General features: G+C 47.3%; 1 protein-coding gene across 1 annotated transcript; it reads right to left on the reverse strand.

Annotated features, from left to right (window-relative positions):
* Positions 1-1,451: 1,451 nt before the first annotated feature.
* LOC137349434 (uncharacterized) lies at positions 1,452-24,742 on the reverse strand. Its single transcript, XM_068014957.1, has 4 exons — positions 24,527-24,742; positions 20,677-20,769; positions 20,038-20,165; positions 1,452-3,175 (listed from the first exon to the last, which is right to left on the reverse strand). Exons 1-4 carry the CDS (start codon positions 24,547-24,549, stop codon positions 2,586-2,588), a joined length of 834 nt encoding a protein of 277 aa, XP_067871058.1. The 5' UTR covers positions 24,550-24,742; the 3' UTR covers positions 1,452-2,585.
* Positions 24,743-26,556: the final 1,814 nt, after the last annotated feature.

Here is a 26,556-nt window from a genome sequence, read left to right on the forward strand (position 1 = left end):
TGAACAGAAATTTCATCCAATTAAATATTGGGAAGTCTGAAGCCATTGTCTTCAGTTCCTGCTACAAACTTCACTCCCTAGTCACCAACTCAGTCCCTCTCCCTGGCAACTGTCTGAGGCTAAACCAGACTGTTCATAACCTTGGTTTCATATTTGACCCCAACATGAGCTTCTGCATGCATTTTGGCGCCATCACTCAGACCGCCTATTTCCACCTCAGTAACATCACCAGCCTTCACCACTGCCTCAACTCATCTGCCTCTGAAATTTACATCCATGTATTTGTTACCTCTCAACTTGACTATTCTAACACACTCCTGGCCAGGCTCCCACATTCTACCCTCCGTAAACTTGAGATCATCCAAAACTCTGCTGCCTGTGTCCTTACTCGAACCAAGTCCTGCTCACCCATCACCACTGTGCTCACTGGCCTACATAGGTTCCCTGTTAAGCAGCACCTCAATTTTAATTCCTAATGCTTTTCTTCAAAATCGCTCCATGCCCTCACCCCTCACTATCTCTACAATCTCCTCCAGCCCTACAACCCTCCAAGAGATTAGGGCTCAACTAATTCTGGCATCGTTGAGCATCCCCCATTTTCATTGCTCCACCACTGGTGGCTGTGCCTTCAGCTGCCAAGGCCATAAGCTTTGGAATCCCTCTCTATTCATCTCTGCCTCTCTACCTCACCTTCTGCACTTAGGCACTTCTTAAATTCCACCTCTCAGATCAAACTTTTGTTCATCTGCCTGAATATCTCCTTATGTGGATCAGGCAGCGAGGCCTGGACAACGTATGCCAGCCAAGAGCGACGTCTCAATTCATTCCATCTTCGCTGCCTTCGGAGAATACTTGGCATCAGGTGGCAGGACTATATCTCCAACACAGAAGTCCTTGAAGCGGCCAACACCCCCAGCTTATACACACTACTGAGTCAGCGGCGCTTGAGATGGCTTGGCCATGTGAGCCGCATGGAAGATGGCAGGATCCCCAAAGACACATTGTACACCGAGCTCGCCACTGGTATCAGACCCACCGGCCGTCCATGTCTCCGCTATAAAGACGTCTGCAAACGCGACATGAAATTGTGTGACATTGATCACAAGTCGTGGGAGTCAGTTGCCAGCATTCGCCAGAGCTGGCAGGCAGCCATAAAGACAGGGCTAAATTGTGGCGAGTCAAAGAGACTTAGTAGTTGGCAGGAAAAAAGACAGAGGCGCAAGGGGAGAGCCAACTGTGCAACAGCCCCGACAAACAAATTTCTCTGCAGCACCTGTGGAAGAGCCTGTCACTCCAGAATTGGCCTTTATAGCCACTCCAGGCGCTGCTTCACAAACCACTGACCACCTCCAGGCGCGTATCCATTGTCTCTCGAGATAAGGAGGCCCAAAAGAAAAAGGATCAGTGTAAAATGTTGCTTTATAACACTCCTGTGAAACACCTTGGAACATGTTGTTACATTAAAGGTGCTATATAAATACAAGTTGATGTTAACTTGGTCATATATCAACGTTCCTTCATCATCACTGGGTGAAAATCCTGTCACTCCTTCCCTAACACCATTGTGGGAGCACCTTCACCACACAGACTGCAGTGGTTCAAGAAGAAGGCCCACCATCACCTTCTCAATGGGCAACTGGGAAATGGCAATATATGCTGATCTGGTTAGTGATGTCCAAGAATGAAGTAAGAAAATCTCTATACGTGACATGGTTGAAAAGCCTCTACAGAAATACTTTTTACTGAAACAATAATCTTTTACAGTGAGTGTAAATGCTGGAACTGTATAAAACGCTGGTTAGGCCACAGCTGGAGTATTGCATACAGTTCTGGTCACCACAGTACAGAAAGGACATAAATGGTATGGAGAGAGTACAGGGGAGATTTACAAGAATGTTGCCAGAGCTTGAAGGTTGCAGCAATGAGGAACGATTGGATAGGCTAGGGTTGTTTTCCTTGAAACAGAGAAGGCTGAGGGGTGACTTAATTGAGGTGTACAAAATTATGAGCGGCCTAAATAGAGTAGACAGGAAGGACCTGTTCCCCTCGCCGAGAAGTCAATTATGAGGGGGTACAGATTTAAGGTGGTTAGTAGAAGGGTTAGAGGGTACATGAGGAAAAAAGTTTTCACTCAGAGGGTGGTGTGTGGCTGTAATTCACTGCCTGAAAGGGTAGTCGAGGCAGAAACCCTCAACTCATTTAAAAGGTGTCTCGATATGCATATCAATGCAGTAACCTGCAGGGCTACAGACCAAACGCTGGAAGGTGGGATTAGGCGGGATGTCTCATATTTTGGCCGGCGCAGACATGATGGGCCAAGTGGCCTCTTTTATGCCATAAACTGTCTATGATTCTATGAATGAATCCAGTGAACCAAAGTTGCACTCCCTCTCATGCAAGTATATCCAGAACAGTTATTCATCACATCCAGGACTCAATGATAAAATGGGCCACATTCACTTAGGGTTCTGTATAAATTAACTAATAAATTAACTAATAATTTCATTACAGTCCAACTAGAGAATAACATTTCTATGCATTAATTAATGGGGCGGCACAGTGGCGCAGTGGTTAGCACCGCAGCCTCACAGCTCCAGTGACCCGGGTTCAATTCTGGGTACTGCCTGTGTGGAGTTTGCAAGTTCTCCCTGTGTCTGCGTGGGTTTCCTCCAGGTGCTCCGGTTTCCTCCCATATGCCAAAGACTTGCAGGTTGATAGGTTAATTGGCCATTATAAATTGCCCCCAGTATAGGTATGTGGTAGGGAAATATAGGGACAGGTGGGGATGTGATAGGAATATGGACTCCCACAGCTTCCTCGGTGAGGAAAAAGGAAGACATATCCGAAGCGCTGTCATGGAAGGTAGCATCATCAGAGCAGATGCGTCGGAGAGGGAGAAACTGGGAGAATGGAATGGTGTCCTTACAGGAGGCAGGGTGTGAAGAAGTATAGTCGAGGAAGCTGTGGGAGTCGATGGGCTTATAATAAATAAGCTGAAGAAGCTTTGGTAGCGGGTGGGAGTGGGCGGGGAGTAAGGCAGGAATGGAACCGGCGGGTGGGCGTGGAGGCGTCAGAAACACCCGGTGGAGGCCGCAAGCACGAAGAAGAATCTTCAGCTCCAGCGTTTGCAGCTCTGGGGCTTTGCCGGGAAGGCCCAGGTTAACGGCCACCACCTCTGTAAAGAAAAGCAGGAGGGTTTTAGTGAGTCGTCATCTTGGTTGAGTACGGAGCAGAGCGCATATGTTGCCATGTGGGTGAAGTCACAGAGAGTGGGCGGGGTTTCAGGGTCCCTGACTCATTCATTGATTTAATTCTCACTCTGGAAACAGGGGCTGCAGAACTGAACTCAGGCAGAGTAGAGGGAGGGAGAAAAATGTCAGCGGAGGAAAGAAATGGGGCAGATCATGCAATGGGTTTGGATTTCAGCCCAGGGAGGAAGGAGAGTGCGTGGGACCGGGATTTACAGTTTTGGGGGAACAAGAGAGGAAAAAAGTGTTTCATTGATGCTAGAAATGTCTGCTCTGAATTTCCATCCTGTACTTAGAGTGATTACTATTATAAACGCCTTTCACAGGGCATGAGAACAGAAAGAATTGTAGACGGGGATTCTCAAACCAAACATGACAGCTAGATCTGAAATAATCACTCGATTCATCAGCACCTGAATATCATCGGACTTTGAATGTGGAAGGAGAAATGTTTGTCTCATCTGTCTCCTTCCCACTTCCCCCAATTTCACACTCACACTCCTTCACCCCCCTCCAATTTCACACAGACGCACCTAACCCACTTCCAATTTCACACTGACACTCCTTCCCCCTCCCTACAACTTGACACTGACACTCCTTCCCCCTCCCTCCAATTTCACACAGACACTCGTTCCCCACCTCCAATTACACGCTGAACCTCGCTACCTGCCTCCAATTTCACACAGACACTCCTTTCCCCTCCTTGCAATTTCACATGAGACTCCTCACCCTCCCTGCAATTTCACACTACCACTCCCAGCCCACCTCCAATTTCACAATGACACTCTTTCCCCCTCCCTACAATTTCACACTGACACTCCTTCCCCACGTCCAATTTCACACTGACACTCCTTTCCTATCCCTGCAACTTCACATGAGACTCCTTCCCCCTCCCTGCAATTTCACACTGACACTCCTGGCCTACCGCCAATTTCACAATGACACTCTTTCCCCTTCCCTCCAATTTCACACTGACAACTTTCAAAACCTCCAATTTCATACTGACACTCATTCACTCTCCCTCCAATTTCACACTGACACTCCTTCCCCACCTCCAATTTCACACTGACACACCTTCCCCACCTCCAATTTCACACTGACACTCCTTCCACCTCCCTCCAATTTCACACTGACACTCCTTCCCCATCTCCAATTTCACAACGGCACTCCTTCCCCCTTCCTCCAATTTCACACTGACACTCCTTCCTCACCACCAACTTCACACTGACAATCCTTCCCCTTCCTCCAAATTCACACTGACACTCCTTCCCCCTCCCCCGAATTTCACACAGACACTCCTTCCTCAACTCCCATTTCATACTGACACTACTTGCTCACCTCCAATTTCACACCGACTCTCCTTCCCCCTCCCTCCAATTTCACACTGACACTCCTTCCCCCTCCCCCGAATTTCACACAGACACTCCTTCCCCCTCCCCCATTTTCACACTGACACTCCATCCCCTCCCTCCAATTTCACACTGACACTCTATCCCCCTTCCTCAAATTTCACTCTGACACTCCATGCCCCATCCTCCAATTTCACACTGACACTCCTTTCCCCCGCCCCTTCAATTTCACACAGACAATCCTTCCCCCTTCCTCCAATTTCACACTGACACTTCTTCCGACCACCACTCCAATTTCTCAGATACTCCTTCCCCCTCCCTCCAATTTCGCACAGATACTCCTTACCCCTCCCTCCAATTTCACGCTGACACTCCTACCCCCTCCCTTCCAATTTCACACTGATACTCCTTCCTCACCTCCAATTTCATACTGACACTCCTTCCTCCCCCCAATTTCACACTGTCACTCCTTCCCCCTTCCTCAAATTTCACTCAGACACTCCTTCCCCCTTCCTCCAATTTCACACTGACACTCCTTCCACCTCCCTCCAATTTCACACTGACACTCCTTCCCCATCTCCAATTTCACAACGGCACTCCTTCCCCCTTCCTCCAATTTCACACTGACACTCCTTCCCTCTCCATCCAATTTCACACTGACACTCCTTCCTCACCACCAACTTCACACTGACAATCCTTCCCCTTCCTCCAAATTCACACTGACACTCCTTCCCCCTCCCCCGAATTTCACACAGACACTCCTTCCTCAACTCCCATTTCATACTGACACTCCTTGCTCACCTCCAATTTCACACCGACTCTCCTTCCCCCTCCCTCCAATTTCACACTGACACTCCTTCCCCCTCCCCCGAATTTCACACAGACACTCCTTCCCCCTCCCCCATTTTCACACTGACACTCCATCCCCTCCCTCCAATTTCACACTGACACTCTATCCCCCTTCCTCAAATTTCACTCTGACACTCCATGCCCCATCCTCCAATTTCACACTGACACTCCTTTCCCCCGCCCCTTCAATTTCACACAGACAATCCTTCCCCCTTCCTCCAATTTCACACTGACACTTCTTTCCACCACCACTCCAATTTCTCACAGATACTCCTTCCCCCTCCCTCCAATTTCGCACAGATACTCCTTACCCCTCCCTCCAATTTCACGCTGACACTCCTACCCCCTCCCTTCCAATTTCACACTGATACTCCTTCCTCACCTCCAATTTCATACTGACACTCCTTCCTCCCCCCAATTTCACACTGTCACTCCTTCCCCCTTCCTCAAATTTCACTCAGACACTCCTTCCCCCTTCCTCCAATTTCACACTGACACTCCTCTCCCCCACCCACGCTGCAATTTCACACTGGCACACCTTTCCCCCCACCCTCAAATTTCACACTGACACTCCTTTCCCCCCATCCAATTTCACACTGACACTTCTTCCCCCTCCCTCCAATTTCACAGTGACACTCCTTATCCGTCTCAAATTTCACACTGACACTCCTTCCCTTCCTGTGCAATTTCACACTGACACTCCTTCCGCCTCCCACCAATTCCACACTGACAATCCTTCCCCCTTCCTCCAATTTCACACTGACACTCCTTCCCCCTTCCTCCAATATCACAGTGACACTCCTTCCCCCTCCCACCAATTTCACACTGACAATCCTTCCCCCTCCCACCAATTTCACACTGACAATCCTTCCCCCTTCCTCCAATTTCACACTGACACTCCTTCCCCCTTCCTCCAATTTCACAGTGACACTCCTTATCCGTCTCAAATTTCACACTGACACTCCTTCCCCACCTCCAATTTCACACTGACACACATTCCTCACCTCCAGTTTCACACTGACACTCCTTATCCACCTCCAATTTCACACTGACACTCATTCCTCACCTCCAATTTCACACTGACAGTCCTTCAACACCTCCAATTTCACATTGACACTCCTTCCCCCTCCTTCCAGTTTCACACTGACACTCCTTCACCCTCCCTGCAATTTCAAACTGACACTCCTTCCCTCCCCTCCGATTTCTCTGACACTCATTCCTCATCTCCAATTTCACACTGACACTCCTTCCCCCTCCCTCCAATTTCACACTGACACTCCTTACCCCTTCCTCCAAATTCACACTGACGCTCATTCCCCCACCCCGTACTCCAATTTCACACTGACACTCCTTCGACATCTCCAATTTCACACTGGCACTCCTTCCCCCTCCCTCCAATTTCACACTGACACTCCTTCCTCACCTCCAAATTCACACTGACACTCCTTTCAATTCCTCCAATTTCACACAGACACTCCTTTCCACCCCCTCCTCTAATTTCACACTGATACTCGTTCCTCACCTCCAATTTTACACTGACACTCCTTCCTCACCTCCAATTTCACACTGACACACCTTCCCCTACCTCCAATTTCATACTGACACTCCTCCCCCCTCCAATTTCACACTGACACTCCTTCCCCATCCCTCCAGTTTCACACTGACACTCCTTCACCCTCCCTGCAATTTCAAACTGACACTCCGACATCTCCAATTTCACACTGACACTCCTTCCCCCTTCCTCCAATTTCACACTGACGCTCCTTACCCCCTTCCAATTTCACACTGACACTCCTTCCTCACCTCCAATTTCACACTGACACTCCGTCCCCCTTCCTCCAATTTCACAGTGACGCTCCTTCCCCCGCTCCTCCAATTTCACACTGACGCTCCTTCCCCCCGCCCCTCCAATTTCACACTGACGCTCCTTCCCCCCGCCCCTCCAATTTCACACTGACACTTCTTCCCCCTTCCTCAAATTTCACACCAGTACTCCTTCCCCCTCCCTCCAATTTGACATTGAGACTCCTTTCTTCCTGCCTCCAATATCATCCTGTCACTTTCTTGCTGTCGCCAGTTTCCACCTCCTGCTCCTTCAGTGTTCCCACTATTTCTGACATCCTTGCTGCTGTCCTTTAATTGCCTGGATGTCACTGCACACTGTTGGAAGGGATTCCTGAAGCCAGTGCAGAGCTGTTCAATCACTGGATACAGCAACATCATGAAGGGACCTGCAATGGCGTGGGAGGCATTGAAGAGCAGGGAGAAGCCAGGAGCTGTGCTAAGGGAGTGAGGAGCAGTCGGTAATTGTGCTTCGTGTGTGCGTCAGATATCCTCTGCTCATGAGCCAGATCTAACCTTTGAGACATAGTTTGACCAGCTCTGGTCATAGCGAAAAAACATTTCACTGAAGAAAACTCTCATGAGATCATTGTTTATTCATAGCATTAAAGAAAATAGGCTCATTCTGTAACCTCAGTATTTCATGACATTTTGTGACTGAAATGCCTCTGGAGTTCAGTGTTCCTGGAAGAATATGCTTCAGCAGAGATCAGGAAAAAAATCAAATACTGGAAAACTGGGGAAATACACAACTGGTCAAATCTCATTTGGAAGAGATAAATTAATTTACTGTTTTGGGTGAAACTCCTTCAGAATGAATTCCTCCTGCAACATAGGAGATCACAGCTTCATGTTCTGATGTTAAACAACTGGAAATATTGCATTGTGCTCAGTAATCTCCTCCCTCCCCCAACCACCACCTGAAATCATGTTCTACATCATGCTGCTTGGCACTTCTTACATCATTATCAACTTTGGAAACAAAGTCTGAATAATCGGGATTAAGAGATTTAAAGCAGACAGGAAATGGAGTAAGGAAACAGCATAGAGAAGAAAAATTACAAGTGAAGGGTGAGCACAGAAATAGCAATGGGATCGGCTGAATGAAGGAGCAGGAGAAACAAAGCTGGGAGACAGGAAACACTGGTCATTAAGCATTCAGAAAAGGTGCAAACATCACTTGAACATTTGACACCACACACAATCCTTTTTGATGAAATACTTTATGGTCATAAATCCCAAATTCCAGGGACTGGTTCTCCCAGACCTTTCAAAAAAACATTTTCCTCTGTTCATTTCTCCAAGCACTTCTCACCTGGAGATCCATAGATAATACGATTTCTGCTGATCCTGTGGGTCCTTTACTCCTTCACAAACTTCAACTCTCAAAACACACAGGAGTGTTAGTGACTGTTTGGCCTGGGGTTGGGGGAGGAGGTGCTGCGGCGAGTGGAAGAGAGGGAAGCAGCAGAGACAGCTGATCAAATGGTCTCAAACTTAATGGTAAAGTCCATGAACTCCTCTTATTGTTGGGGCTGAGAGGGGAAAGGGAGAGAGCACTTCCAAAGGAAATAGCTTGCATTAGAGATATGAAATAGACTTGACACACTGTGTTCAACACAAAGCTGATTTATTTGACCTTCATAAAGAATATAAAGCCCAGCCCAGTTACAGGGGTTAATTAACATGAGCCTTGTAGAATTAGAATAATATTACAGCGCAGTACAGGCCCTTCGGCCCTCGATGTTGCGCCGACCTGTGAAACCATCTGACCTACACTATTCCATTTTCATCCAATTGTCTATCCAATGACCACTTAAACGCCCTTAAAGTTGGCGAGTCTACTACTGTTGCAGGCAGGGCGTTCCACGCCCCTACTACTCTCCGAGTAAAGAAACTACCTCTGACATCTGTCCTATATCTATCACCCCTCAATTTAAAGCTATGTCCCCTCGTGTTTGCCATCACCATCCGAGGAAAAAGACTCTCACTATCCACCCTATCTAACCCTCTGATTATCTTATATGTCTCTATTAAGTCACCTCTCCTCCTCCTTCTCTCCAACGAAAACAACCTCAAGTCCCTCAGCCTTTCCTCGTAAGACCTTCCCTCCATTCCAGGCAACATCCCAGTAAATCTCCTCTGCACCCTTTCCATAGCTTCCACATCCTTCCTATAATGCGGTGACCAGAACTGCACGCAATACTCCAGGTGCGGTCTCACCAGAGTTTTGTACAGCTGCAGCATGACCTCGTGGCTCCGAAACTCGATCCCCCTACTAATAAAAGCGAACACACCATATGCCTTCTTAACAGCCCTATTAACCTGGGTAGTAACCTTCAGGGATTTCTGTACCTGGACACCAAGATCTCTCTGTTCATCTACACTACCAAGAATCTTCCCATTAGCCTCGTACTCTGCATTCCTGTTACTCCTTCCAAAGTGAATCACCTCGCAATTTTCTGCATTAAACTCCATTTGCCATCTCTCAGCCCAGCTCTGCAGCCTATCTATGTCCCTCTGTACCCTACAACATCCTTCGGCACTATCCACAACTCCACCGACCTTAGTGTCATCTGCAAATTTACTAACCCACCCTTCTACACCCTCTTCCAGGTCATTTATAAAAATGACAAACAGCAGTGGCCCCAAAAAAGATCCTTGCGGTACACCACTAGTCACTAAACTCCAGGATGAACATTTGCCATCAACCACCACCCTCTGTCTTCTTTCAGCTAGCCAATTTCTGATCCAAAGCTCTAAATCACCTTCAACCCCATACTTCTGTATTTTCTGCAATAGCCTACCGTGGGGAACCTTATCAAACGCCTTACTGAAATCCATATACACCACATCCACTGCTTTACCCTCATCCACCTGTTTGGTCACCTTCTCGAAAAACTCAATAAGGTTTGTGAGGCACGACCTACCCGTCACAAAACCGTGCTGACTATCGCTGATGAACTTATTCTTTTCAAGATGATTATAAATCCTGCCTCTTATAACCTTTTCCAACATTTTACCTACAACCGAAGTAAGGCTCACAGGTCTATAATTACCAGGGTTGTCTCTACTCCCCTTCTTGAACAAGGGGACAACATTTGCTATCCTCCAGTCTTCCGGCACTATTCCTGTCGACAATGGCGACAAAGATCAAGGACAAAGGCTCTGCAATCTCCTCCCTCGCTTCCCAGAGAATCCTACGATAAGTCCCATCTGGCCCAGGGGACTTATCTATTTTCACACTTTCCAAAATTGATAACACATCCTCCTTGTGAACCTCAATCCCATCTAGCCTAGTAGCCTGAATCTCAGTATTCTCCTCGACAACATTTTCTTTCTCTACTGTAAATACTGACGCAAAATATTCATTTAACACTTCCCCTATCTCCTCTGATTCCACACACAACTTCCCACTACTATCCTTGATTGGCCCTAATCTAACTCTAGTCATTCTTTTATTCCTGATATACCTATAGAAAGCCTTAGGGTTTTCCCTGATCCTATCCGCCAATGACTTCTCGTGTCCTCTCCTTGCTCTTCTTAGCTCTCCCTTTAGATCCTTCCTGGCCAGCTTGTAACTCTCAAGCGCCCTAACTGAGCCTTCACGTCTCATCCTAACATAAGCCTTCGTCTTTCTCTTGACAAGCGCTTCAACTTCTTTAGTAAACCACGGCTCCCTCGCTCGACAACTTCCGCCCTGCCTCACAGGTACATACTTATCAAGGACACGCAGTAGCTGCTCCTTGAATAAGCTCCACATTTCGATTGTTCCCATCCCCTGCAGTTTCCTTCCCCATCCTACGCATCCTAAATCTTGCCTAATCGCATCATAATTTCCTTTCCCCCAGCTATAATTTTTGCCCTGCGGTATATACCTGTCCCTGCCCATCGCTAAGGTAAACCTAACTGAATTGTGATCACTATCACCAAAGTGCTCACCTACATCTAAATCTAACACCTGGCCGGGTTCATTACCCAGTACCAAATCCAATGTGGCATCGCCCCTGGTTGGCCTGTCTACATACTGTGTCAGAAAACCCTCCTGCGCACACTGGACAAAAACTGACCCATCTAAAGTACTCGAACTATAGTATTTCCAGTCGATATTTGGAAAGTTAAAGTCCCCCATAACAACTACCCTGTTACTCTCGCTCCTGTCGAGAATCATCTTCGCTATCCTTTCCTCTACATCTCTGGAACTATTTGGAGGTCTATAAAAGACTCCTAACAGGGTGACCTCACCTCTTCTGTTTCTAACCTCGGCCCATACTACCTCAGTAGACGAGACCTCAAACGTCCTTTCTGTCGCTATAATACTCTCCTTGATTAACAATGCCACACCCCCCCCCCCCTTTTACCATCTTCTCTGTTCTTACTGAAACATCTAAATCCCGGAACCTGCAACATCCATTCCTGCCCCTGCTCTACCCATGTCTCCGAAATGGCCACTGCATGGAGATCCCAGGTACCAACCCACGCTGCAAGCTCACCCACCTTATTCCAGATGCTCCTGGCGTTTAAGTAGACACACTTTAAACCAGGTTCTTGCTTGCCAGTGCCCTCTCGCGTCCTTGTAACCATATCCCTGACCTCACTACTCTCAACATCCTGTACACTGGCACTGCAATTTAGGTTCCCATTCCCTTGCTGAATTAGTTTAAACCCCCCCGAAGAGCACTAGCAAATCTCCCCCCCCAGGATATTGGTACCCCTCTGGTTCAGGTGAAGACCATCCTGTTTGTAGAGGTCCCACCTACCCCAGAAAGAGCCCCAATTATCCAGGAAACCAAAACCCTCCCTCCTGCACCATCCCTGCAGCCACGTGTTCAACTCCTCTCTCTCCCTATTCCTCGCTTCGCTATCACGTGGCATGGGCAACAACCCAGAGATAACAACTCTGGTTGTTTTCGCTCTAAGCTTCCACCCTAGCTCCCTGAATTTCTGTCTTAAATCCCCATCTCTCTTCCTACCTATGTCGTTGGTGCCTATGTGGACCACGACTTGGGGCTTCTCCCCCTCCCCCTTAAGGATCCCAAAAACACGATCCGAGACATCACGAACCCTGGCACCTGGGAGGCAACACACCAACCGTGAGTCTCTCTCGTTCCCACAGAACCTCCTATCTGTTCCCCTAACTATGGAGTCCCCAATGACTAATGCTCTGCTCCTCTTCCCCCTTCCCTTCTGAGCAACAGGGACAGACTCTGTGCCAGATACCTGTACCCCATTGCTTACCCCTGGTAAGTCGTCCCCCACAACAGTATCCAAAACGGTATACCTGTTGTTGAGGGAAACGGCCACAGGGGATCCCTGCACTGCCTGCTGGTTCCCTCTCCTTCCCCTGACGGTAACCCATCTACCTACTTCTTTTACCAGAGGTGTGACTACCTCCCCATAACTCCTCTCAATAACCCCCTCTGCTTCCCGAATGATCCGAAGTTCATCCAGCTCCAGTTCCCTAATGCGGTTCTCGAGGAGCTGGAGTTGGGTGCACTTCCCGCAGATGCAGTCAGCAGGGACACTCTTGGCGACCCTTACCTCCCACATTCTGCAGGAGGAACATACAACTCCCTTAACTTCCATTCCCACTATTCTAAATTCCCAACAATTCTACTGAAGAACCAAAAAAAAAAAGTCAAAACTTGTTAGGTTATCAATCCAACGGACAGAACTTTTTAAATAAAAAGCTTACCTTATCAACACACCAGAGTCCTTTTTTTTGGTTAGAGGAGGGTGGTGGGTGGGAGACACTACACATGTAGTGTCTCGGGTACAGCCACCACCCAAATATATAGTTTTTACTTACCCAGCAGTCCCCTGGTCCTCCGAAAACAAAAAGGAATTAACTTTTAAACTTACACTGAAATTGACTTCCCAGCTGTAAGTTCGCACCCGCACCTCCGCTACTGTCAAAGCTGCAGTCACCAAAACTAAAAGATGGTGAACAGGCTTTGGGGAGTCAGGTGGTGAGTTACTCACCGCAGGTTTCCTAGCCTCTGACTTGCTCTTGCAGCCACAGTATTTATATGGCTACTCCAGTTCAGTTTCTGGTCAATGGTAGCCCTTAGGATGTTGATAGTGGGGGATTCAGCAATCGTAATGCCATTGAAGGTCAAGGGGAGATGGTTAGATTCTCTCTTGGTCATTGCCTGGCACTTGTGTGGTGCGAGTGTTACTTGCCACTTATCAGCCCAAGCCGGGATACTGTCCAGGTCTTGCTGCATTTCTACACGGACTGCTTCAGTATCTGAGGAGTCACGAAGGGTGAACATTGTGCAATCATCAGCGAACACCCCCGCTTCTGACCTTATGATTGAAGGAAGGTCATTGATGAAGCAGCTGAAGATGGTTGGGCCTAGGACACTACCCTGAGGAACTCCTGCAGTGATGTCCTGGAGCTCAGATGATTGACCTCCAACAATAACAACCATCTGCCTTTGCACTAGGTATGACTCCAGCCAGCGGAGCGTTTTCCCCCCACTTCCCATTGACCTCAGTTTTGCTCGGGCTCCTTGATGCCATACTCGGTCAAATGCTGCCTTGATGTCGAGGGCAGTCACTCACCTCACCTCTTGAGTTCAGCTCTTTTGTCCATGTTTGAACCAAGGCTGCAGTGAGGTCAGGAGTTGAGTGGCCCTGGCAGAACCCAAACTGAGCGTCACTGAGCAGGTTATTGCTAAGCAAGTGCCACTTGATGGCACTGTTGATGACCCCTTCCATCACTTTACTGATTGAGAGTAGGCTGATGGGGCGGTAATTGGCCGGGTTGGACTTGTCCTGCTTTTTGTGTACAGGACATACCTGGGCAACTTTCCACATTGCAGGGTAGATGCCAGTGTTGTAGCTGTACTGGAACAGCTTGGTTAGCGGCGCGGCAAGTTCTGGAGCACAGGTCTTCAGTACTATTGCTGAAATATTGTCAGGACCCATAGCCTTTGCAGTATCTAGTGCCTTCAGTCGTTTCTTGATATCACACGGAGTGAATCGAATAGGCTGAAGTCTGGCATCTGTGATGCTGGAGACTTCAGAAGGAGGCCGAGATGGATCATCAACTCGGCACTTCTGGCTGAAGATTGTTGCAAATGCTTCAGCCTTATCTTTCGCACTGATGTGCTGGGCTCCTCCATCATTGAGGGTGGGATATTTGTGGAGCCACCTCCTCCAGTTAGTTGTTTAATTGTCCACCACCATTCACCCAATGAACATGGTTCAGTCCTGGAGGTGATTAAAAGCAAAATCCAATCATTGTACTCAGTTGTGAACTCGCTGGTGTATCAGCAGGGTGGATGACTGAGTGAATCCCTTGCCACAAACTGAGCAGGTGAACGGCCTCCCCCCAGTGTGAACTCGCTGATGTCTCAGCAGGTCGGATGACTGAGTGAATCACACATGGAGTAGATGAATGGCCTCTCCCCAGTATGAACTCACTGGTGTACAGTAAGATCAGATGAGCGCCTGAACCCACTCCCGCAGTGAGAACACCTGAACGTTCTCATCAGTGTGAGCATCGTAATGGTATAAATGTTACAGAGAACTAATGTCCCAACTCCCAGTGTCTGGACATTCAAAAGGTCAGTCATCAGTGTGAACTCGCTGGTGTATCAGCAGGGTGGATGACTGAGTGAATCCCTTGCCACAAACTGAGCAGGTGAACGGCCTCTGCAAGGTGTGACTGCTTGGATGAGTTTCCAGCTCAACTGGATAATTAAGTCCCTTTCCACAGTCCCCATGTTTACACTGTTTCTCCCCAGTGCGACTGCACTTGTGTCGCGACAGGCCTGATGATCGGCTGAAACCTTGTCCACCCACACAACAAGGGTACAGTTTCTCTCCACTGTGATCAGTGCTTTTTCCTTCCTTGTTCAAAAGCTGATGATATTCAGGTTGACTGTGGTAGATTAGGAAACTACATTCGAAGCTATGACAGTGGACAGGCAATGGCTAACATTTAAAGAATTAATACAAACTTTACAACAAATTTACATTCCTTTGAGGCACAAAAACTCAGCAGGAAAAGTGATCCCACCATGGCTAACAAGAGAAGTTAAAGATTGTATTAGATCAAAGGAAGAGGCTTATAAAGCTGCCAAAAAAGGTAGTAAGCTTGAGGATTGGGAACATTTTACAATTCAGCAAAGGAGGACCAAGAAACTGACAAAGGGAAAGTAGATGAAAGTAAACTAGCAAGAAACAAAAACAGACTAAGTGTTTCCATCGGTATGTTAAAAGGAAAAGATCAGCAAAGACAAATGTGGGCCCATTACAGGCAGAGACAGGGGAAGACAGGGGAATTTATAATGGAGAAGAAGAAAATGGCAGAGAAATTAAACAAATACTTGGTGTCTGTCTTCACGGAGGAAGATACAGAAAAGTTCCCAGGAATAGTAGAGAAGCAAGGTAAAGCGTGGCTACCCGACCCGAACCAGATATGTGTTGGGTTCAGGTCAGGTCGGACTGGACGTGGACAGTGCTGCCTTGCTCCGGGAAATCATCTTCAAATGAACATTAAGGACGTCAAGGCAGGAAACGTGCAGTCCGGATTCCGCACTCTGCAGTAAAGCCTGGCTACCCGACCAAACCTGACTACATGTGTCGGGTTCGGGTCAAGTCGGGCATTTGAAAAAAATTAGAGGGTGCGGGCCCCGGGTCGGGTTGGCTGTTGTCAGGTCAGGTTTTAATTTTATACCCGAGCCAGGCTTCAAACCAAGGTACTCGTGAGAATAAGGAACTGAAAGAAATTAGCATTCGTAAAAAAGTAGTACTGGAGAAATGAATGGGACTGACAGTTGATAAATGCCGTGGGCTTGATGATGTACATGCTAGAATGTTGAAAGAGGTGGCTGTAGAGATAGTAGATGCATTGGTGATCATCTTCCAAAATTCTATAGACTCTAAAACGGTTCCTGAAGATTGGAAGGTAGCAAATGTAACCTCACTATTTAAGAAAGGAGGGAGAGAGAAAACAGGGAACTACAGACCTGTTAGCCTGGCATCAGTAATAGGAAAAATACTAGAATCTATTCGAAAGGACGTGATAAATGGACACTTGGATAATATTGATCTGATTGGGCCTAGTCAACATGGATTTATGAATGGGAAATCATGTTTGACGAACCTGTTGGAGTTGGAGGATGTAACCAGCAGAATAGATAAGGAAGAACCAGTGGATGTGGTATATTTAGATTTCCAGAAGGCTTTCGATAAGGTCCCACACAAGAAGCTAGGAAACAGAATTAGAGCACAGAGGATTGGGGGTAATATATTGGCATGGATTGGGAATTGGTTAACAGACAGAAAACAGAGTAGGAATAAACGGGCCAATTTCAGATTGGCAGGCTGTGAGTAGTGAGGGACCGCAAGGATCAGTGCTTGGGCCCCAGCTGTTCACAATATATATCAATAATTTGGATGCAGGGACTAAATGCTATATTTCCAAGTTTGCGGATGACACAAAACTAGGTGGGAATGAGAGTTGGGAGAAGATGGAAAGAGGCTTCAAGGGGATTTATACAGGCTAAGTGAGTGGGCAAGAACATGGCAGATGGAATATAATGTGGAAAAATATGAAGTTATCCACTTTGGTTGGAAAAACAGAAATGCAGAGTATTTCTTAAATGGTGAGAGATTGGGAAGTGTTGATATCCAAGGGGACCTGACTGTCCTGCTTCATGAGTCACTGAAAGCTAACATGCAGGTGCAGCAAGCAATTAGGAAGGCACATGGTTTGTTGGCCTTTCTTACCAGGATTTGAGTCCAGATGCAAAGAAGTCTTGTTGCAATTGTGCAGAACCTTGGAGAGACCACACCTGCAGTATTGTGTACAGTTTTGCTCTCCTTACTGAAGGAAGGATATACTGGCCATAGAGGGAGTGTAAAGTTGACCAGACTGATTCCTGGGATGGTGGGATTGTCCTTCGAGGAGATTCAGCCTCTATTCTCTAGAGTTTAGAAGAATGAAAGGTGATCTCATAGAAGCATACATAATTCTTACAGGGCATGACAGGGTAAATGCAGGAAGGGTGTTTCCCCTGGCTGGGGAGTGGGGTGGGGGGGGGGGGGGGGGTGCAGGGGAGTCTAGAACTAGCGGACAGAGTCTCAGAATAAGAGCTCGACCATTTACAACTGAGATGAGGCTGAATTTCTTCACACAGATGGTGGTGAATCTTTGGAATTCTCAACCCCAGTGGAGGTAAAGGCCTGCTACCCGACCTGAGCTCGATGAGGTGTTGGGTTCGTGTTGGGCCAGGTCTGGGTCAGACACACACAGTATTACATTTTGCTTTGCTGGGAAGTTGAGTCTAGTAAGTGTCAAAAGTTGAAAAGCCTACCCGAACTGAGAGTCCAGGATGTCAAGAAGGGAAACGGAGTCTATGCAGTGAGCATCTCTATGACGTCGCCCCACTCATGCTAGGGCTTCCAGCAGATTCAGAATCAGAAGGTAGGTAAAGTGAACATTCCTGTGGCCGTGTCGGGCTCAGGAAAAATTGGAGGGACTCGGGTCGGATCCGATGTGGTTCTGTCGGGATCTTGTCGGGTTTGGGTCAGGTTTTTTTCCTGACCTGAGCAGGCCTTTAAGTGGAGGCTGAGTCATTGAGTGTGTTCAAGACAGAGATTGATAGATTTCTAGATATTAAAGATATCAAGGAATATGGAGAAAGTGCCGGAAAATGGCATTGAGGAAGATCAGCCATGATCTAGTTGAATGGCAGAGCAAGCTCAAGGGGCCGAATGGCCTATCCTCCTATTTCCTATGTTCCTACCAAGATGACCGCACAGGCGCCCTGACCATGTCCTGTCCAAGATGGTGGCCATCTCCCGCGGGCCAGTCACCGCAGGGTAAACATGGGGCCACAGGCCTCTTATTCGGGGTCTCACGCTGACCCTAGGTGTTTCCGAAGCTTCCCAGCCCACCCACGGCTCCAATTCCTCCGCTGCGCCCATAATCTCCTCCCGCCTCCCGAGCCACCTGTTCCGCCTCAGTCTGTTGCCACCACCTGCACTGCACATGCTCAGAACATATTGCGATTTTCCACCGGTGCACTGTGCTCCTGTAGTCATTGCTTTTCTGACCTGCGGGGAGTCCTGGGTAATTAATCCACCATTGAAAGCTCCAATTGCTGAATGGATGATTATTTTTGTGTCATCCCATGGAGATTGGGGCCAAAGAGGCAATGAACAAAATTAAATACATTATACAGAAACCCAAGTGCCCGGGGCATCATCTATGGTGTGAAGCACCATAAACAGGCTGGCAGACTGGACAGATAAATGGGAAATGAAATTCAACATAGTGAAATGTGAGCTGGTTCATTTTGGGAGGAGGAATAAGGAGGCCAGTTATTGGTTAGAATGTAAGAAATTAAATGGAGCAGAGGAACAAAGAGATCTGGGAACAGAGTCACATAAATCACTAAAAGGAGCAACACAAGTCAATAAGAGAGCAAAGAAAGAGCTGATGTTTTTTTCGAGAGGAATACAATGTAACAGCAGGGAGGGAATGTTAAACTTATAGAGAACCTCACTTTGAAGGACTGTGAGCAGTTCTGGTCTCCAGATTAAAAAGGATATTGAAGACTGAAGAAAGTGCAGAATAGATTTACAAAGATGTCACCAGAGAGGATGTTACTATCCAGCAAGATTGAGCAGGCTGGGGATCCTTTCTCTGGAAAAGAGAAGACTAAGGAGGAGATCTGATAGAGGTCTTTAAAATTATCAGTCAGTCAGAACAAGGGGGCAGCAATATAATACAGACATTAACAGGTCAAATAGAGAACTTAGGAGGAATTTCTCTACTCAGTGGTGAGAATGTGAAACTCACTGTCATGTGGAGTGGTTGAAGCAGTGAGCAATGATGTGTTTAAGGGGAGACTCAATACATTTATGAGGGAGCGGGGAATAGAGGGATATGGGGGCAGGGTGGGACCAGGGAATTAGATTGGGAGGAGGCTCACGTGGATCATAAGGGACTCATGGGCCGAAATGCCTGTTTCTGGGTTGTAATTCTGCGTATGTACAGCCTGGGCAGATTAACACTCGGGTCTACATCTATCTTGAAAATTTTGATGAAAGCATCCATTCATCTTCTAAATTCCAGGGATTACCACCCTCATAGTGAGGTAACACATTCTAGCAGATGAGGGAATTTAGCTACACAGTTAGGTTGGAGAAGCTGGGGTTGTTCTCCTTGGAGCAAAGGAGATTGAGTGGAGATCTGATCTCGGCATACAAGATTATGAGAGGTTTCGATAAAGTAGACAAAGAAAAGCTGTTTCCATTCCCTGATGGTACAATGACTAGGAAACACAAATTAAGGCTTTGGGCAGGAAATACAGGGGACGTGAGGAAGACGTTTTTTTTTAAACACAGTGAGTGATAATGACCTGGAACTCTCTGCCGAGGGTGGTGGAAGAGGAGACAATCAATAATTGAGGGAAACAAACCTGCAAGACTACGCTCATACAGCAGGGGAACGAGACTGACTGGATTGCTGTCTAGAGAGCTGGCATGGACTCAATGGGCCGAATGGCCTCTTACTATGCCACAATGAAAATGTGACTAATTTGTGTAATTTCCCCTTGTTATTTAACCCTTCGAGTGCCAGTATCATCCAGGTAATACTGCAATGCACTCCCTCCAAGGTCAATATATCTTTCCTATGGTGTGGTTCCCAGAACTGAACAGAGTGCTCCAGGTGTGGTCTAACCAGGGCTTTGTGTCCCTCACTGCTTTTCCATTCACACTCATACCTGAAGTCTTTTCCCACAGACAGACCTCTGTCTTTCCATGTTCAAAGTCGATGATATTCGGGTCTTGATAAATTGAGTGACTGTCAGATCTTGAGCTTGCTGTTTGAAAACCCTGTCCTTGCAATACCCTGTAAAAGGAGTTTACAAAAACCATCACTGTCAGTCCAGGATAGAAATTCACAACATTCTCTCCTCCTGCTTCCTGGCCCAGAATGGCTGTGCACTCGCCCTACTGCACATTATACCTAGAAAGATGGCAGCAAGATGAGGGACCTCCTCATGGGACTGCTATTGGGCCTGGTCAAAGTGACCATCAACATGTCCAGGCAGAGGGCAGTGGAGGGAGTCATCCAGCCAGGGCATCTGTGGCTACGTCTGCGCCCGGGTGTTCCTGGAGAGGAAACACGCAGCGTCCATCGGTCGCTTGAGGCCTTCATCGACCAATGGGCACCAGAGGGAATGGAGTGTATCATCACCACTAGGAATGTCATTTTAGTTCAATATAGCTGAGTTTCCTTCTTAGTTTTTGTGACCGCATCTCACTGCTGCCAATCTGTTTAAATTACAGATGCAACAAAAAAGACCCACACAGGAGATCAAAGACTGAATTCCACATCCAACACCCACCCTGATACAAACCTGCTTTTAATTGGTCCGTCTGTGTTTCTGGACTCAGTTCCGTGAGCAGTGCCTGCAATAAAACAAAAGCAAACTACTGCGGATGCTGGAAATCTGAAATAAAAGGAGAATCATAGAATCATAAAAGGTACAAGATACAGAAAGAGGCCACTTGGCCCATCGTGTCTGTGCCAGCCAAAAAACGATCCACCTATTCTAATCCCACCTTCCAGCATTTGATCCGTAGCCCTGCAGATTCTGGCACTTGAGGTGCATATCCAGACTCCTTTTGAATTAGTTGAGGGTCTCTGCCTCAACTACCGTTTCAGGCAGTGAGTTCCAGACCATCACCACCCTCTGGGTGAAAAACTTCTTACTCATCTCCCCTCTAATTTTTCTACCAATCACTTCAAATCTATGCCCCCTAGTCACTGACCTCTCTGCTAAGGTGAATGGACCCTCCATCTCCACTCTATCCAGGCCCCTTACAATTTTGTACATTTCAATCATATCTCCCCTCAGCCTTCTCTGTTCCAAGGAGAACAACCCCAGCCTATCCAATCTTTCCTCATAGCTGCATTTTTCCAGTCCTGGCAATATCCTCGTAAATGTCCTCTGTATCCTCTCCATTGCAATTACATTCTTTCTGTAATGAGGTGACCAGAACTGCACACAGTACTCAAGTTGTGACCTAACCAATGAGTTATACAGTTCCAGCATAACCTCCCTGCTCTTATATCCTATACCTCGGCTAATAAAGGAAAGGATTCCATTTGCCTTTTTAACCAGCTTATCGACCTGTCCTGTTACCTTCAGGGATCTGCGGACACTCACTCTAAGGTCCCTCACTTCCTCTACACTTCTCAGTATTTTCCCATTTATTGGGTGTTCCTTTGCCTTATTTGACTTCTCCAAATGCATCACCTCACACTTCTGCAAGCTGAATTCCAGTTGCCACTTTTCTGCCCATCTGACCAGAGCATCAATATCTTCCTGCAGTCTACAGCTACCCTCCTCACTATCTACCACACGAGCAATCTTTGTGTCGTCTGAAAACCTATTGATCATGCCCCTTACATTTATATCCAAATCATTAATATATACCACAAAAAGCAAGAGATTCAGTACTGAGCCATTGGAAACAGCCCTCCAGTCACTAAAACATCCATCAATTAGCCTTTGTTTCCTGCCACTGAGCCAATTTTATATCCACCTTGCTGCATTTCCCCGGATCCCATGGAGTTTTATTTTTTTAACCCATCTGCCATGTGGTACATTGTCAAAAGCCTTGCTAAATCCCATGGACACCAACTGCACGACACTCATCTATCCTCCTTGTTACTTCAAAAAATTGGATCCAAGCTAGTCAAACAAGATCTTCCCTTAACAAATCCATACTGACTATCCTTGATTAACCTGTGCCTTTCTAAGTGACAGTTTATCCTGTCTCTCAGAATAGCTTCCAATAATTTGCCCACTCCTGAGGTTAGACTGACTGGCCTGTAATTATTTGGTCTAACCTTCCCTCCCTTTTAAAACAATGTTAGCAGTTCTCCAATCCTCCGGCACCACACCTGTAAACAGTGAGGACTGGAAAATGATGTTCAGACCCTCTGCTATTTCCTTTATTCACAAAGCGACCCCACCTCCTTTTCCTTTTTGCCTATTTTTCCCGAACATCGAATACCCTTGAATATTGAGTTCCCAGTCTTGGTCACCTTGCAACCACGTCTCTGTAAAAGCTACCAAGTCATATTCATTTATTTCTATTTGTGCCGTCAATTCATCTGTCTTGTTACAAATGATGCGTGTATTCCGATAAAGAGCCTTAAGCGTCGACTTTGTACCATTATTACTCATTCTGGTTCTAATTTCTGCTGCACTCTTCTGCTCATATTTTCTGGCCCTTCCTTTCGCACTTTGATTACCATTCGCCTCTTCACTACCCTGCACCTCTGCTCTCTCGTTTCTTTTTGATTTTTTTTAAACTTCCCTTCAATTGAACCCTCCCCCTACTAATTCGTTTAAAGTCCTATCTGCAACCCTAGTTATACGATTTGCCAGGACACTGGTCCCAGCATGATTCAAATGAAGTCCGTCCCAATGGAACAGCTCTCTCCTTCCCCAGCACTGGTGCCAGTGCCACATGAATCAGATCCATTTCTCCCACACCAATCTTTGAGCCATGCGTTTACCTCTCTAATCTTATTTACTCTACACCAATTTGCACTTGGCTCAGGTAGTAATCCAGAGATTATTACCTGTGTGGTTCTACTTTTTAATTTAGCCCCGAGCTGCTCATAGTCCCTCAGCAGAACCTCTTTCCTAGTGCTACCTCGATTTTTGGACCACGACAACTGGATCCTTCCCCCTCCCATTCCAAGACCCCTCCAGCCCAGAAGAGACATCCTTAACCTTGGCACCAGGTAGCCAAGGCTCTCCTGGTTTTTGCTGCAGAGAACAGTATCTAATCCCCTAACTAGACTATCCCCTATTACGACTACATTTCCCTTTCCTCCCCCACTTGAATGGTACTCTGAACCACGGTCCTGTGGTCAGTTCGCTCATCCTCCCTGCAGTCTGTGCCCTCATCCACACCAGGAGCAAGAACCTCAGACCCATTGGATAAGGGCACTGGCTGAGGCTCCTCCAAATCTAATTTCCGGATCCCCATACCTGCCTCACTCACAGTCACACCCTCCTGTCCCTGACTACTTTCCAAATTTGATGTAATTTATCTAAGAGATGTGACTGTCCCCTGAAACACAGTGTCCAGGTAACTCTCCCTCTCCCTGATGTGTCGCAGTGTCCGCAGCTCAGACTCCAGCTTATCAACTCTGAGCCGAAGGTCCTCGAGCAACCAACACTTGCTGCAGATGTGGTCACTGTGGATCGCACTGGCGTCCACCAGCTCCCACATACTACAGCTGCAACACATCGCCTGCCCAGCCATCTCTATATTTCATTAATTAACTTCGGTGTTAACTATTTTAAAAGTGAAATTCTTAACTGTACTCTTCAGCTGCAATAACATCTCTTGATTTAAACCACTTGGCCAATCAAAAGAGACAAGGAAGAGATACCCACCAATCAGAAATGAAAGTGGAAGGCAGATTCATCTATTAATGGGCAGCACAATAGTTAGCACTGCAGCCTCACAGCTCCAGTGACCCAGGTTCAGTTCTGGGTACTGCCTGTGCAGAGTTTGCAAGTTCTCCTTGTGACTGCGTGGGTTTCCACCAGGTGCTCCGGTTTCCTCCCACAGCCAAAGACTTGCAGGTTGATAGGTAAATTGCCCCTAGTGTAGGTAGGTGGTCGGAGAATGGTGGGGATGGGGTAGGGAATACGGGATTATTGCAGGATTAGTACAAATCGATGGTTGATGGTCGGCACAGACTCGGTGGGCCGAAGGGCCTGTTTCTCTCTATGACTCTAATTTTCTGTCTTCCCAACTGAGACTACCTTCAGGTCCCCATCCCCCTGCCGAAATAGTTAAACCCTCCCCAACAGCACTAGCAAAACCTTCCGCAAGAAACTCAGTCGTGGCTCTGTTCAGCTGCAACCTGTCCAGCCTGCACAAATCCCATCTCCCCCAGAGTCAGTCACAATGTCCCAGGAATCAAAAGCCCTCCCTCCTGCACCATCTTTCCAGCCACACATTCATCTGTCTTATCCTTCTATTTATATACTCAGTTTTGACGTCCTGCTTGTTAACTTCTGACCTACAATGCTGCAAACGCTGGAAATACTCAACAGTTCAGGCAGCATCTGTGGAGAAAGAAAGAGTTAATGTTTCAAGCCCACTGAGGCACCACAGCCTGCAACGCGGAGAAGGAGTAGGAAGAATGGGGCAATATAGTCCAACACTCACAGTAATGTACAATACACCTCCATTACCGGGACAGGGAGACAGAGTTTAGAAACATTCAGCAACACGACTCCAGTAAAAGATCCCAGGAGGAAAAGGGGGAGCAGTGTGTGTACCTGCCCTGATATCCCCCTCCCCAGGCCTGTCAGTCAAACCCCCCACTCCTCCCAGTCCACAGCTCAGTCCAGCAGCTTCCTGCACCTTGAGCCAGCCCTGCCCAGGTGTGGCCCAGTCCAAGGGGAGTCTTTGTGGAACCAGGGAGGGGGGAACCCGTGCTGTGTCCCAAGTGTTTCCTCCCTCCCTTCCCCCAGGCCCCTTTATAACTGAGCTCAGTTTCCTTTAAAGTTTTGTCCTTTGATATTACACTTTATTAATCTTTAGTTTCTCCAAGCTGGAAATCTGGAACTCGGGACTTGAAGATCCGCCAGCGACCTTTGAACTGACAGCACACAATGTACGGTACGGTTGATTGATGGAGGATCTGAACCAATAGTAAGAGGGGACGGCAAAAGCTGCTGCCTTCAGTCCCGCCCGTCACTCGTTCGGATTGGTTGGACGAAACACTGACAGCTGCCCCGCCCTCTCTTCACCTATTGGTCCGCGCCTGCCGTCAATCACCTGTGCGGGCGGTGCTGAACATGTGCAGCACGCAGGTTCTGAGGCAGAGAGCGCGGTTCCAGCAGGTGAGAGGGAGGCGGGGAAATCAAATCAATCAGGCGATGATTTTCTCTCCTGGCCGCTGGGATCTTGAAGCCCCGCCCACTCTCTGTCTCGCATGCGCTCTGCTCTCTGCTGCACAAAGATGGCTACGCATTAAACCCACCCGCTTTCCTTTCCAACGAGGCGGCTGTTCACCTGGTCCAGGGAAAAAAAACCCACAGCTGCAAACGCAGTGACCGGGAGCTTATTACTGGGTTGCTTGCGGCCTACACCGGGAGTTTCAGAAGCCTCCCCGCCGACTCTTACCCGCTGCAAAAGTATCTTCATCATCGCTCGCCGGCTCTGAACGCACTGGCACTGCGCATGCTCCTGCGCGCCATGTTCCTGTGGACTGAATAGGGCACTTTCACCGCCGCGGTGAATGTTGGGTAACAACCTCGCCTTTGACCCTGCTAATCAGGGAAGAAAGAATGAGAATGATTTTCAGTGATCAAATTGAGATGAAATAACCAAACGTCTCGTATAGAAACCCAAGTGCATAGGCGCTCTTCGATAGTTGAGACTTGGATGTGATTAATAACAGCTTTGGATAAACTTGCCCGAGGGAGAGTCCAAGCAAGGCTCCCATGAGAAGAGATTGAATACACTAGGCCTCTATTCGCTTGAGGTTGGAAGTATTTGAGGTGATCTCATTGAAACAAATCATGTTCTTAAGAAGCTTGACAGGGTAGATGCTGCAAAAACGTTTCCACTGGCTGTGGAGTCTGGAACTAACAGTCAAAGTCTCAAAATAAGACTTCAGCCATTCACAGCTGAGCTGAGGAGAATTTTTCACTCAGGATTGAAATTCTCTGCCCCAGAGGATTGTTGATGCTCATTCCTTAAGTACATTGAAGACAGAGAGTGATAGATTTTTAGATACACAGTGCTTCAAGGAATATGGGGAAACTGCAGGAGAGTGGTGAAGATCAGCCATGATTGTATGGATTGATGAAGCAAATGCTCTCTCTCACACACACACTCTCTCGATTTAAAACCATTAACACATAAAAACATGCCACGCACAACAAAGATGTCACTTTTTAAGAATGCTCAGACAGAAATATGTTTTAGCACATTTCAGTTAAGACTGCATTCAGGATAGAGCAAAAAAGACAGAGATCTGGAGATAGAGCGAGAGAGTACGAGAAAGAGGGACAGGGATGTAACCTAGGCACTATGTTCAGAGAATACTGTTAAGGAGAGACAGAAACAAAGAGAGAGAAACACACATAGAGGAGGAAGCAGTTACTGTATCAATTTTTCAAGCATCTGGTTTATAAGCATGATTTGTGTTTGGGTGTTGCTGAGAGATTGTCTGTACACCTGAGAGG

This window comes from Heterodontus francisci, chromosome 34 (genome assembly GCF_036365525.1).
Source record: "Heterodontus francisci isolate sHetFra1 chromosome 34, sHetFra1.hap1, whole genome shotgun sequence".
In the NCBI taxonomy this organism is placed as follows: domain Eukaryota; kingdom Metazoa; phylum Chordata; class Chondrichthyes; order Heterodontiformes; family Heterodontidae; genus Heterodontus; species Heterodontus francisci.